The sequence below is a fragment of the Miniopterus schreibersii genome (genome assembly GCF_964146895.1).
Source record: "Miniopterus schreibersii genome assembly, chromosome: 1".
Classification (NCBI taxonomy): Eukaryota; Metazoa; Chordata; class Mammalia; order Chiroptera; family Miniopteridae; genus Miniopterus; species Miniopterus schreibersii.
This window is the reverse complement of record NC_138101.1, coordinates 66,410,230-66,424,778: the sequence shown is the minus strand read 5'-3', so window position 1 is coordinate 66,424,778 and position 14,549 is coordinate 66,410,230. Positions and strand designations below refer to the sequence as shown.

Below are 14,549 nucleotides of genomic sequence, written 5' to 3'. Positions count from 1 at the left end.
GCAGCTATAAAACTGGCATACTAAGAGTTATAAAGACTATTTCTACCGAAGAGATGCTTTAGAAGCTTTCAAAAAAGAATTTTAAGAAAAATAAAAGCAATTATAGTAAACCTTGAACTGTATTACCACAAAAGGTGATTGAAAATGAAAATATAAATTAAATATTAAGGAAAGTAAAAAAATTCAAATATAATTCTGTCCTTTTGTGGTTAAAATTATGCCGGGTCACCAACAGAGAATCTAACTTAGAGTAGTTCCCCCTTAACTGTAGTTTCCCTTTCCGTGGTTTCAATTACCCTGCTGTCAACTTTGGTCTGAAAACATTAAAGGTAAAATTTCAGAAATAAACAGTTCACAAATTTTAAATTGCACACCATCCTGAGTCATGTGATGAAATTTCACACCCTCTCATCCGCCCTGCCAGGGGATGTTCATCTTCCCTATGTGCAGCATATCTATGCTGTATCTGTTCCCTGCCTGTTAGTCACTCAGTAGCCGTCGCAGTTATCTGATTGACTGTTGCATTATCACAGTGCTTGTGGTCAAGGAGCCCTTATTTTACTTAATAATGGCTCCAAAATGCAAGAGTGGTGATACTGGCAATTCAGATACGTCAAAGAGAAGCTGTAGGGTGCTTCCTTTGAGTGAAAACGTGAGTACAGTGCAGTAATATAACTTCAGAGAGACCACATTTGCATAACTTTTATTACAGTATATTCTATTTTATTAGTTATGTTTGTTAATCTCTTGCTGAGCCTAATTTATAAATTAAATTTTATCGTATGTATGTGTGTATAGGAAAAAACATGGTATACATAGGGTTCGGTATTATCTGAGGTTTCAGGCATCTACTTGGGGGTCTTGAATGTCTATCCCTCTGATAAGGGGGGAACTACAGTACTTATTCTGGGGAGAAGCTGACTTTGGAAATTCTTTTGAAAGCTCCCCAGCATCGCCTTTCTTCAAGTTTATAAAACATAGTGTCAGAGATGGAGTGCTGGGCCAGGCAACTCTGCTTCTCACCCAGCATGCAATTTATTTGTTTCATTGTATACGAGATGTTTTGAAAGTAATGATCAGTCACTTATGGAGCAAGGAGATAAAAATAGAATTATTGAACCTAGTGGCCAAATACATAAAACTCAGGTGTGTTTCCATTATTACGAGTTAAGGAAACTAAAGAGAGATGGAGCTTTTCTTTTACATGTTCCTTGTGCCGCTCTGTTTCATTACTGTGGCTTCTTTGCATGATCAGCTGATTTAATCATACGCAGGACCCTAGGACCCATCTGTATGTAGTTAGTTGACTGATGTGCTGGGAGGCCCTTGATAACTTTCATGTTTCCTGTGTAGTATTGCTTTAAGTCTCTCTTTTAATCATTCAAAAGCTAAATAATTACATCAGTTCTCATAAGATTTTCCAATGATGAATTCTATATTAGTTGCACGAGTGGCTCATTTTCTTGGAATTTTTTTGAGTTAGCAAATCTTAATAAATTGTAACGGGAAACTTTAAAACTGCCTTAGTTTTCTAAATTTTTATATTGTGTTCAAATATAATTAAGTTGATGGGAGTATGTTGGAAAGTGGTTAAAATTTTGCGGAAAGGCAATAGTCTTTGATGTAGTGAGAAAACAGTTATTAATTATGCACATATGAGGTTGGCTTAGGTTTGATTAATGGGCATTACTCAATGCCAACTTTTATGTAATTAATGATTTTATAGCTTTTGATTTGACTAAATACCAGTGTAAGACAAGGCTTAGGGAGGAAAAACCAGCTTCATAAAGATTTCAGGCAAGATATTATTGATAAGAATTATGATAAAAATCATCTGTTTATACTTAGGAAGTTAAGTAGGCTCATATTAGCTATAATAGTGACTCAAGGAAATTTAGTTTTGGAACTGCAAGATTAAAGCCCATTCTTTCAGATATTACAAACTTTTAGAGACTTTTTTTTGGTAGTTTTTTCCCCCTTTATGTAGTAAATTTTCTTTGTATTTTGGGTAAATGTAAGATTATGATTCACATTATTGAAATAGCAACTAACAAAAAGAGAGTAGACATGAGTGAGAGTGCCTTGTAGAAGGTAAATGAAGGGACAGGTGGATGTAAATGTTTGCTGTTCAGTTATTTCCACATTATCAATAGAGTATTTCTTTCATATTTTTTAATGTTGGAGTATACCTGAAATCATGTACTATTAGTGTCATTTAAAAAACCATTCTAATTGTAGGTATCCTTCCAGGCGTTTTCATATATTCTTCCCTTCTTTGATATACTTTCCATAGAAGAACTCATCTATTCTAGTGGTTTCTGTACGGTGACTCTTAAAGCTATATACACGTCAGTGTTTCCAAGTTGCTAATTGTGTTAGCGTTCTATGCTGGTAACACATTACCACAAATTTAGTGGCTTTAAAACAGTATTCGCTTACTACCTTACAGTTCTTTAGGTCAGAACTCTGGGTGGGCTAGACTAGAGTCTGGCCAGACTCGGCTCTTATCTGAAAGTTTTAGAAAAAGAATCCACTTTCAAGATGACCCTTGTTTGCAGAATTCAGTTTCTTACAGTTTTGGGGCTTAAGGTCCCTGTTTTCTGACTGTTGGCTGGGGATTACTGTCTGCTCCTAGAAGCTACTTTAAGGTCCTTCCCTGTGGGCCCCTCCATCTCAGCCTAGAACCTCCCTTATGGGGAATCCTTCATGCTTCACATCTCCCTGATGTCCCCTTCTGCTGTAGGCCAAGAAAATTCTTTGCTTTTTAAATTAGGTTAAACCCACTCAGATAATTTCACTCTTTTACGTCAGTACATTAGTAACTAATTGTGTCTGCAAGATCCTTTTGCCATATGATGACATATCATAGCAGTAATGCCATGGGGTGGAGATCCTGAGGGCCATCTTAAAACTCTGTCTGCCCCACTAATGGGCATTTCTGCTTAGATTTCTTGATATTACTTAAAATACCCAGAAACAACTTTCCCTTTCTCTCCATCTATGTTCAAATCCTAAATTTTCTTAGTTACTTGTTCTTCCCATTGTATAGAATCTTTTTTTTTTTTTTTTTTAATTTATCTTTATTGATTTCAGAGAGAGGGAGAGACAGACATAGAAACATCAATGATGAGGGAGAGTCATTGATCGGCTGCCTCCTGCACGCCCCCGACTGGGGATCGAGCCCGCAACTCGAGCATGTGCCCTGACTGGGAATCGAACCTCGATCTCCTGGATCCTAGGTTGACGCTCAATCGCTGAGCCACACCCAGCCGGGCAATATATATTTTTTTTTAAAAAGAAGGGGGTAATATCATCCTGGACAAAGGGACAAACATATGCAAAGGTCCTGAGGTGAGAAGACTCATGGAGTGTTTGGAAAGAAGGTCAGGTTGGAGTAGAACAGAGGGAAAGGGATGAGATGCACAGGGACCAGATAAGGCAGTTCTTTGAAATGTAGAAACTGGAATAGATTTTTATTGATTTATTTATATTAATTTTTTTTTTCCAATTACAGTTTACAGTTAATATTATTTTGTATTGATTTCAGGTGTACTAATCAGTGGTTAGATAATCATATACTTTACAAAGTGTTCTCCCTGTATTTCCAGTACCCAACTGGTATCATACATAGTTATTACAATATTGATTTTTAAATGATAGTGTTAATAGTGTGCATTAGATATTAGGAAGTTCAGGTTTTGGGTAATTAGGTAAGTTAGATTATACAGATTGATTCTCCCAAGAAATTAACTAAAAATGTTGGATAAATGAAACATTTTCATAAAAGTATTGTGGTGCTGATAAGATGATTATAAGAACTGTAAGGCCAAATGATTAAGTAAAGGGTGGAATTCACGTAAGCTGAGCACTGAAGCTGCTTTTGTCCTGGTGAACCTAACTAACTTGAGCATTGATTTTCATGGTCCTGACTTAGGTGGGAGTCCAACAGGAGATAGTACTATTAAGCTGGGACTACTTCCACCTACGTATAAGGAGGAACCTGAAGTGAACCCAGTCCACTCCCTTACCCCAGGAGAATGTGAGTTGAGCACTGAGCTTTAGGCTCAAAAGGTCAAACTCTGCTCCAGTGGGCCAAACACATATGATCTGGGTGGTATCAAAACAAAACTGATAAACAGCCAGAAAGTCCTCATGCCACACAGTGAGTTTTAGGTGGGTCTTGACTAGGCACACCTCAAAGTATTCAGCAGAAGCAAACAAAATCCTCCTGGGGTGCTACACCTTTGTCTTAGGACTCAACTTATTTCAGTAAACAGTTACACAGGCTTACTGCACAATTTCAGCCAAAAATGATAAAGTACACAAGGAAACAGAGCACCAAAGCCAGAAAAAAATGGAAGCAGACCAGCACAAACTTCATGTAATAGAATTACCAGACATTAATTGCAAAAATACCTGTGCTTTCAGTGTTTATAAAAACAAAGACAAGTTTGAAACTATCTACATGACACATAAACATATAGAAACACCCTAGCAATATAGAAAAGAGAAAGATGGGAGGGGAGGTCAGTATTGTCAACAAATTTCCAAGACCCTGGAGTTTAAATTGAGAGGTCTATTTTCAAATACAAGGATTGCAAGCCCGGGCGATGCAGCTTCCAGTACAAACAGAGTGCATTCTGGAGAGGGAGAGGTAGGGCAGGATATTTAAAGGCAAAAACCACAGGAAGCTGACCTTTAAGGGGATTGGTTGCTAAGGGAAGAAGCAAAGCTGTGGGTATACACTATGCATTTGCTGGGTGGATAGGGCAACCAGGCTTTCCAGTGTTTGCTAGTTTAGGATCAGCAGGTGGGGTCGTGAGATATGACCAAGGGTTGGTATTGTAAGGTCAGCAGAGGGTGTCACAAGACACTGGCCACTGCCTGGCTTTTCCTTGGAGCTTGCAAAACAAATTTGTAAAACGAGTAATGGTGAAACAGGGAGTGCAGTTTGTCCGAATTCAAACTGCAAAGCTGCTTAGTCACTCAAGCAGAGCCAGAGAGCAAATTGCAAAAAGGGCCCAGATACTTGGTCACAGAACTGTTATATTAAAATCCTCACTGTGAAGGTATGTGTTAGTTCAGGCAAGAGTTAGGGGTAGCTTAGATTTGCATAGGTTGTGACAGGGATTGGAAGATATGGATTAACTCAAAACATCTTTAGGAGACACAGTCCTTAGGACTTAAAGTATAATTGCTATGTTAAATGAAGGCTGATTTTTTTTTTTCTTACTAAATATATAAATCTAATATCTTCCCTCATGTCCCCTCTCCACCCCCCATATTTCAAGACAGACAACAACAACAAAACATTTTAGTTCAGTGTTCTCTAGAATTCCAGAGGTGGGCAGGGGGTTTTAATGGAAAGAATTAGTAGGTATAAAAGTACAATGGAATCAGTGTAGTGATTGTGTTTCTAACAACATCATTGTGTACAAGGTACATTTTAAGCTTTCTGTAACAATACTTTGATTCTGAAAGTGTTCTGATGGATTCTGATTTTACATTTTATAAATGTAAAGTTCAAAAACAAAAGATTTTTTGCAATTTGCTCCCTTCATTAAGAGTCATTTATCAACCAACAGATAACGATCATTTTCTCTCTAGTTTTTATGGAAGACTTCCTTTGATCAGCAATGAAATAGATGGCATGGAAATGTACATTATTTGTCTTTACCCTTTCATAGACCCCTCTTTGGGAAACAGTCTAGAGAAGCAAGAAGTGCATGTTTTCTAGAAATAAAATAAAAGTAATCTTTTTTCTCTGATGGTTAGTTAACATTGGGCATGAATGATAGGACATCTTGAGGAGATGTGGTATTTTCATTATAAAGCCCAGCAATACCCATGTGCCGCTTTTCATCAGTCATAACATCTGTAAGATAGACGGTAGGGGGAGGGGAGAGGGACATGCATTGAGAAGTAGCCAACAGCGTAAGACCCCCTGTTGAACCCTTTGAGCTGGCATAGACGACACGGATTTATTGCTTTGGGGCCAGGGAAGCCCAAGTAGCCTTGAGCCAGAGCAGGTCAAAGGTCCACTCCTCCTCTCTCTATCCCCAAACCCTGACTACTCTTGTTGCATGAATGGACATGCCTATCAGCACTAGAAGAAAGTAGGAGCAGCAAATGAGACAGTTCTCGGGAAACTGTTTCCCTTAGTGCGCAGGGCAGAGTGGTCGGGGTCTCCCAGCAGAGCAGTTCAAGGTGCTCGTAATACTCCAGCTGGTAGAAGGAAGCTAGGTCTCCCTGACGTGTGCTCACTCTTAAGACCTTAGTTCCTGGGAAGCTCCTTCTTCGTGGTGAGGGGGATGCCCTGATTTCATGCATTCTTCTGTGAATAAAGGGTGAATGGGACAGGTTCCCCAGTGGTCAACCAATAAAAATATGTTTTTAAAAAAAGTAAAAGCATTTAAATGGAGAAAAATAGCTCTCATGTCATCATCCGTTTTCGTGTGCTTTGCTTGTAGTTTTCTGTGCACTCATTTAACAATAGATGAGCGTAACTGAGTGTGTAACAGTATAATTTTGTTCTTGCTTTTTATGTACTTCTCATGAGCATCTTTCCATGCTATTAGAAGTTCTCTGTACACATTTCAGTGGCTCCTTACTGTCAGTCCTGGTTCTGTCCTGTGCCACAAGTCCTGATGGGGTGTGTGCACTGAATGACGACAGGGATGAATGATGACACTGGGAAGGTCCCCCTTGTGCTCCCAATGAGAGTGACTGGAGAGGTTTCCACTTATGTCCTTAGGTATTACTGAGGGCAGGTGGCATCTGCCTGTCCCACCTCTTCCCACCCCTTCCCCTTGCAAACATAGGGTATCATTTCTGTACCTATATTTTCAAATGCTGCACTATTCATTGAGATCCGGCTGTGGTCTCTCCTGAGTGTGGAGCTGTGCTGCATCCAGTCACTGCTCTTGTGAAGTTTCAGGAGGAAATAGCCACAAGTCATATGTCTCATGCATTGATTTTTTTCCATTCTGTTATGCCAGTCAGCAGGTTTTCTCAGCCTTGGCTCTGTTGACATTTGGAGCCACATAATTCTTTGTTTTGGTGGCCTATCCTGTTCAGTGTAGGATGTTGGCCTTGGGGAGGGAGAGCTAAGGTAGCAAAATCACTTCTGTTGAGAACCATTGGTTTGTAACAATATTGGTATATTTGAGTACCTTATGCTCTTCTTAATTATTTCATCATTATTGACAAATCAAAGATAAGCGTTCCTTTTTTTTCCTCAGAGACTTTTTACTTTGCTCTTTGGAGCTGACCTGTGTGTTTTGAGAGTACTAGAAATCTTGGTTTCTAGATAAATGAGAGTAGTCACATATGTCGCAATAGTAGAAAGCACATAACAAAACAAAGATCCTATGATAAATAGAAAGGAAATAGTTTTGTTATTTTAAAAAATATATCTTTATTGATTTCGGAGAGAGGAAGGAGAGGGGGAGAGAGAGAGAAACATCAATGATGAGAGAGTCATTGATCAGCTGCCTCCTGCACGCCCCCTTCTGGGGATGGAGCCCGCAACCCGGGCAATGTGCCCTGACCAGGAATTGAACTGAGATCTCCTGGATCAGAGGCCCATGCTCAACTGCTGAGCCACGCCCGGCTGGGTAGAAATAGTTTAATATAGTTAGACCAATGTCCTTGTTATCTAGAATTCAGTACTTGGGTTCACTTAATTTTTCTGGTTAACTTGTAAATAATTAAGCTGTTCGGGCTACTACTTTTTTAAAGCCCTTTGGAAATGTATTATTTCTGTCTATATAACCTCCTGCCTTAGTTGAAGGCCTTGAACAGGAAGCAGTGTCCAAGCATGTCAGCGTGCTGTTCACAACAGCCCAGGAGGTCTGCTGAGGGGGAGCTCAGCCATATGCTCAATCCTAGACAATTTTATCTGGTGATGGGCATCTGAGAGCTTCTAGGATTAGTTTCCTGAAAATTGAGATCCATTCTTGAGTAACCAGAGGCTTCTTTCAGAAGCAGATGAGAAATGATGTACCCTTTTCTAGTTGAAAGCACAGAAACCCAAAATTTTGCCCAAGAGATTTGTGGATCCTTTTGAAACCTGTCCATTGGCACTGAGTTAAAAGTCACTGTTCTCAAGCTCAGAGATACAGAAAACAGATTGGAGGTTGCCAGAGGCAGGGGGAATGGGTGAATTTTGTCAAAGCCTATAGACTTCTTATTATAAAATAAGTCATGAGGATGTAATGTCCAGCATGGTGACTATAGCTAATAATACTGTATTGTATGTTTGAAAGTTGCTAAGCAAGTAGATCTTAAAAGTTCTCATCACAAGACAAAACATTTGGTTTTGGTAACTGTGTGTGACGACGAATGTTAACTAGATGTATTGCGGTGATAATTTCCCAGTACAAATATCTAGTCATTATGTTGTACACCTGAAAATAACGCAGTTATATGTTAATTACTCCTCAGTAAAGAAAACAAGCCAACAACAAAATCCTGTTCTTCTACACTGTGGTAGATTATAGATTTCATGACCTTTTATGGTAAAAAAAAATTGAGCCGATTGCAGTGAATTCAGGAAACCCTGGCAATTTGATAATTTGACTAAATGTCTGATAGAAGCTGTTCTCTAACTTGTATTCATGAGACTGGGATGCTGGGGGGAAAACGTGGTGAATTAAGGATTTGGGTTCATTAGGTTTTAGTGATTAAATGTTTTTATTTTCTGGTAATTAAATTCCAGTTGGTCTTTGGTTTGGAAATAAAAGTTGTTAAATTTGTCATGTATATGTCAACCAGTGCTTTTTAGTTTTTGGAAAGAAAGCTATAAATAGCTATTTATCTGGTTGTGAAAAGATGATTTTAAACCTCATTCCTAAGAATTCTTAGTTTTTTGATGTGCACTGTATTATATATAAGCATCATTCAAGTTGGATGAAAAGTTAAATAGACTCCAATAGTTAATTAGATTCACTTACAAGTTACCATCATTATGTTTAGTTATATTAGAGAAGAAATTTTCCTTTACTTCTCTGATTGTTTATTGTCTAGTTAGCATTTCTTAAAAAGCTGGGCTAATGGAATATGAACTGTCAGAAGGTGCACTTGAAGAGCCATCTGCTCACCCCAGCCCTTGTCCATGTGGACAGCTTGTGCTGGTGGCCCTGATGGCCACATATGTGGACTGAAAGACAGCAGATGGTTGTAAAGATTTAAAATCTCCAACAAGAGGCCAAGAGTTGTTGTACGTTGGAGTCAAGATGCTGGCCACATGCGGTTAGTGTGTCCCATGTGGGATAAGATGCTAGTCCCACAGGGTCCCATGTAGTCTGCTAGATGGACTGGTTTTCCCCCTTCCTGCTGTTTAAACATGCCCCCTCCCCCCTTTTTTTAAGAACAGGCATTTTGTCAGCTGTGGATTATAAGAATCTATGACCAAGTGGTTTTGAGAAGGAAAAAACCAAAACATACTTGTGTTTCTTTTTCCAGGTTCCATGGGAGTTTGGTTAACTAGTAAAATTAGATGGCCTAATTTGAATTGCTTTGTAGTCAAAGCCTAACGTCCTTTATTCAGTAGCCTTTTCTGCTTCCTGATTACTTCAGATCCCTGATTACTCACAGGTGCAGTTCAGACCTAATTTTAGGTCACCCCTGGAATGCCTCGGTTTCTGCTTGATTTAATTATTTCTGTACAGTGATGTTCATTTAAATATATAATTGTAAACACTGTGATTCAATTAAAGATAGTGACTCTTGTGTCGAGTCCTTGCACCTGACTTCTGATAAAAAGCAGAATCCTTATGTGACAGATAGAAATACAATTATGAGGCAGAAGGAAAGAAATGTGTTTTCTGTAGCCAGGGTGGGGTGCAACCACCACCATGTGGGAGCAGAGACTCCAGTTTCATGTGATGAAGAAATGCTTGTGGCATGCGGGGCAGATGGAGTGTGAAATAGCGTCAGGAAAAGAGGTACCCAGGGACCTCGCTTTTAAAATGCAGTTTCGGAAGGAATGCAAGCAAACTTGTGGATTTGAGACAGCTTGGCATTCTGGGGAAAGAAAAGACTTTAATTGGGCTGGTTTTTTTTCCCTTTAATCAAAACGCCAGGACAGAATCACTCTGCAGCTGCTGCGCTCTTGTGTCTTTCTCCTTGCCCTCGACAACAGTCACTTTATGCATGTGACACAGGTTTTCTTTTTTGAAACCAGAATTTAAAATTTGCATGGCCAGAGAGCCCTAGGGTCATAATTTTCCTTAATGAAGCTTATTTAGGGAGCTGATCAGGGAACCTCCTAAGGAACTGAAACATTCAATCGAGGTTTTGTCAGATGATTCTCAGGTAAGCTAACCAATTTTACGTCAGGCTGGAGCAGGGATTTTGAGATACAACTGGAAGGATATCTGGACCCCTCAGCTCCCTTGACTTTGTGCTGAGGCTCAGCTTTGCTAACCTGCCGGGTGCAGTCTGGTCAGTTGGAGATTGGTTGACTGTGGCGATGGATTGATTCTGTTATCAGTTCAGGCCCACACAGCTTCTTGTTATCCTCAGAAGCCAACCTGATGTCGTTGTTGAAATATGAACCGCCTCACCTGCTTTTAACTCCACATCATCACTGTCTTCACTTTTGCCCCTCCTGGTCTAAGCCCCGTGCCCTGTGTTCTTTACTGCAGAGCTTCTCCGTCTTTCCTTTCTCTCCTGTTCCCTCACGGCTGGTTTGCACCCTCCTTCTAAAATTAGCTCTGAACTTCATTCTTGCCATTACTTTGTTCTATCTATACACTTACGGAGACTTCCCTTTTCCTGGGGGGAAAAAAAAATCAAAAAATCACATCTCTTCTCTGCTGTGTGTCTCTGCCATTTCACCATTTCACCTGTTTTCTTCAACATCCACTAACACTCTTAAAGAAAATTTAAATTCTTATTTATAAATCCAGTGATTGGTGTGTTTTTTCCCCCCTTCCTTCACAAACACCTTCCTTAACCCCTCTGCAGCCTTAACATTTTTAAATTTCTCTTTTTCCATGACTTTCATATAATCATCTGGGTTTTCTTCCTATTTCTTTGACAAATACTTTCCCTTTTGCTGAGCTGACCTGTTTTTTCAAACTCAGTTTTCATTTTGGTGTTGATAAACGTACAAATTACGTTTCTCAGCCCAACCTTTTCTGAATTTTTTTGAAATCTCTGGTCGTCTTGTTTTTTTTCTAGGCCTATGTCACACGCAGTCAATTTCTTTTCCTCACTTTAAGTCGTAGTCATTTATATAGTCATTCATGTAAGAGAAAGATGACTGTGGCCTGGCCGGTGTGGCTCGGCTGAGCATCGTCCCACGCACCTAAAGGTCTCAGGTTCGATTCCCGGTCAGGGCACATTCTCGGGTTCCGTTGTTGGAGGGAAGTGGGTGACTTACCAGTAGGCAGTATGTGTCACAGCCATAGGTGCCTTGTGCTTACTGGGGCAAGGGCTTTTGTGTGCTTTTTGTAGGTGTCAAGATGAAAAGAACTGACACTACCTTTGTGATATCTTATCAATGGAATAATAGTAACTATCTGCTACCTCCTGGCTGTAGCTATTACGAAATTCCAGTTTTTCTCTTAATGTTTCAGTATGCATTTAGCCTCTTGGATTCAACCTTCCTAAAAAGCTTTTAATCTGTGCTAGCTACATTAGATTTAATTCTCTCTTTTTTTAAGTTCCTGCTTCTAAACTAGTAGTTGCCAGGGACTGGGGAGCAGGGAGTCAGATGGGTATGGGATAGTCCTGCTTTTGGAACTGTTCTGGATCTTAACTGCGGTGCCTAAATGAACCCGCATGTGCGATGACACTGCACAGAACTAAATAAACACCCTGAGGAATGAACATGAGTAACGCTAGGAAGATTTGAGTAGGGATGGTAGATCGTTTCTGTGCTGATACCTGATTATGGTATAAAGCTGTAGTTTTGCAAGATGTTACCATTGGAGGAAACTGGCTAAAGGATGCATGGGCTTTTGCTGTATTAGTTCTTAAATTGCACGTGAATCTACAATGATCTCAGTAAAAATGTCAATTAAAATATTTTTGCTAGTTCTGAAATTGAGTAATTTTTGATAGTGTGGTATTTTTGCTCAGTGATAAATTTGAAATCAGCTTGATGTTCACAAGTACATTTTATCCATTTTTTAAATAAGTTTGTCTACTGTGAACAGAAGGGACGAATGCTTTTTAATATTTTCCTATAACGAAGTTTTTAAAATGTGAAATAATTTTCTTTTCTCTCTCTCAGCCATGAAGACTTTGAGTTTATTTCAGGAACACGAATGCGCAAACTTGCTCGAGATGGCCAGAAACCTCCTGAGGGTTTCATGGCTCCCAAGGCCTGGACTGTGCTGGTGGAATACTACAAATCCCTGGAGAAGGCGTAAGCTGCTAATCCGTCCCTCCACCTTCGACATTCGCTGAGTAACCAGAGGGGACCACATAGTTATTGTTGGCATTTCTTTGTGGTGGTGTCTGACTTGGATGCACTTCCTAAAAACAATCCATTTTCCTTAACTCGTGCCAGTGAGTTCTGTTTTGAACTAGTGTAACACACTGCTGGTTTTAATGTATCTTTCCCACTTATTATAGTTAATATTCCTCTAATACAATTTTAAAATCTTGTCTTTTTATATTATATTTATGCTTCTGTCTCATGATTTTTTCAAGCTGTTGTATTAATTGTAACCAATAGTATATACATTGAATCTCATTTTTTCATCCCTTGAAAAAGGGAAAAAAATTCACTAAACAGTAAACTCGGCTAGACCTTGTTTTGGGAATTTTACAAAACATCTGTAGCAATTAGATTTTTTTCCTACATTGAAAATATAAACTGCTTTCTTCCTTACTTCCGAGCAGCTATTGATTTATTATCTGTTATAATCTAAAGTATTCCTATGATATGTGTAAGCCCTGAATGAACTTTCTTTATTCAATAAAATTAAGCCTTTTGACTTATTTACATGATACCTTTATTGTTTTGTTTACACATACTCTATCCTTTTTGTGAAGCTTCTGGTGGAGGAGGGAAAATACAGCTATCTTTTATTACTGGAATCTAATAATTAGTTTCTAACACTGTGTTTCATAGTGAACTTTTAAGTGGGAAAATAATAATGCATTCTTAGCCTGTCCAAAAACTGAACCTGTTTTCTCAAATAACTCTCCAGTATTCTTAAACAACTAAGACGGTGGTTCCTATAATAGAAAACGATACAAGGGTAGGGGGATGTCAATTAGTCCATTTTGGAGTCGGGGGAGGCAACACACCAAGTTTGCTCTTATAGAATATTCTCCAGTTGAATATTTAAGTGAAGATGTTTATTTAGTATCTGGACATACAGTTTTGGTTGAGATGTCAGCTTTCTTGATTTGCAGTCATACTTTCTAATGTGAAATAACCTTGCATGATTTGACCTTAAAAATTCAGCATTATAAAGAGATGGCAGATTATACATGGATATAGTGTATTATCATTTAAAGCAGAAGGGAGTAAGATACTACTAGGTATGGAATACTATGCAGCTGTAAAAAAGAAGTATCTCTTACCCTTTGAGACAACATGGAGGGACCTGGAGAGTATTATGCTAAGCGAAATAAGCCAGGCAGAGAAAGACAAGTATTACATGATCTCACTTATATGTGGAATCTAATGAACAAAATAAACTGACGAACAAAATAGATCCAGAGACATTGAAGCATGCAACAGACTGAGGTATTTCAGAGGGAAGAGGGGTGAGGGGCGGGAAGAGATTAACCAAAGAACTTTAATGCACATATGCATAGCCCATTGACAGACAATAGTGCAGGGAAGGCCTGGGGAGGGGGTCAGGGGGTAGAAAAGGGGGACATCTGTAATACTTTCAACAATAAAGATAAATTTTTTAAAAAGATATTAAAAGTTTAAAAAATAACTACCTTAAACATAAAACAAAAGAAATAGAAGGAAAAATTTTTTTAAAAGTAAAAATGGGTAGATAGAGGAAACCAATTAGTGAGAAAATTGATAAACAGAAGAGAAATGGAGACCATGAGTAGATATTTTCTAGTGGATAGATAATAGATTCACTATGGGTACTGAAGAAAGCATTAGCAGCTGATTGAGAGGACATGGATGGATATGTTGATGGGAAAAATTAGAGGTAATCATTGATACTACTTTCTTGAACACCACATAATCTAGATCTCTCTGTTTAGGGAAAACTCCTTTATATAAGCCTGCAAAGGTTGAAGGCATCATAGATTCTTCCTCTCCGGCCACAGACAGTTGAGATGTGATAGCACCTCAACTCACCTAATTCAGAAACTCCCACCTGCCATGTTGAATGTGTAGGAAGTGATGCAGAGATGTGAGTCAGAATAAGTCGTGGTTTCATGGTGACAGTGACAGAGTCAAGATCCTAGTGAGTGTCCAGTGGAGGTGGCAGCCAAGCACCCAATGACTTCTACCAGCCCACAGGTTGGGCCTCCTATGCAGAAGTAGTATCCTTTCTAGAATATCCCAGTGTCGTGACCTTGGCATAGTCCTCTCCCACCAACCTCCTTTCATT

At 39.0% G+C, this 14,549-nt stretch overlaps 1 protein-coding gene across 3 annotated transcripts in view; it reads left to right on the top strand.

The window, feature by feature from the left end:
- PAPSS1 (3'-phosphoadenosine 5'-phosphosulfate synthase 1) overlaps nt 1-12,957 on the top strand; it is an 81,184-nt gene extending 68,227 nt beyond the window's left edge. For all 3 annotated transcript variants that reach the window (XM_081144402.1, XM_081144401.1, XM_081144400.1), the window contains exon 12: nt 12,245-12,957. In XM_081144402.1, coding sequence (XP_081000528.1) covers nt 12,245-12,383 — 139 coding nt within the window. In that variant the 3' untranslated portion in view covers nt 12,384-12,957. The remainder of the gene's footprint in view (nt 1-12,244) is intronic.
- The last annotated feature ends 1,592 nt before the right edge of the window (nt 12,958-14,549 follow it).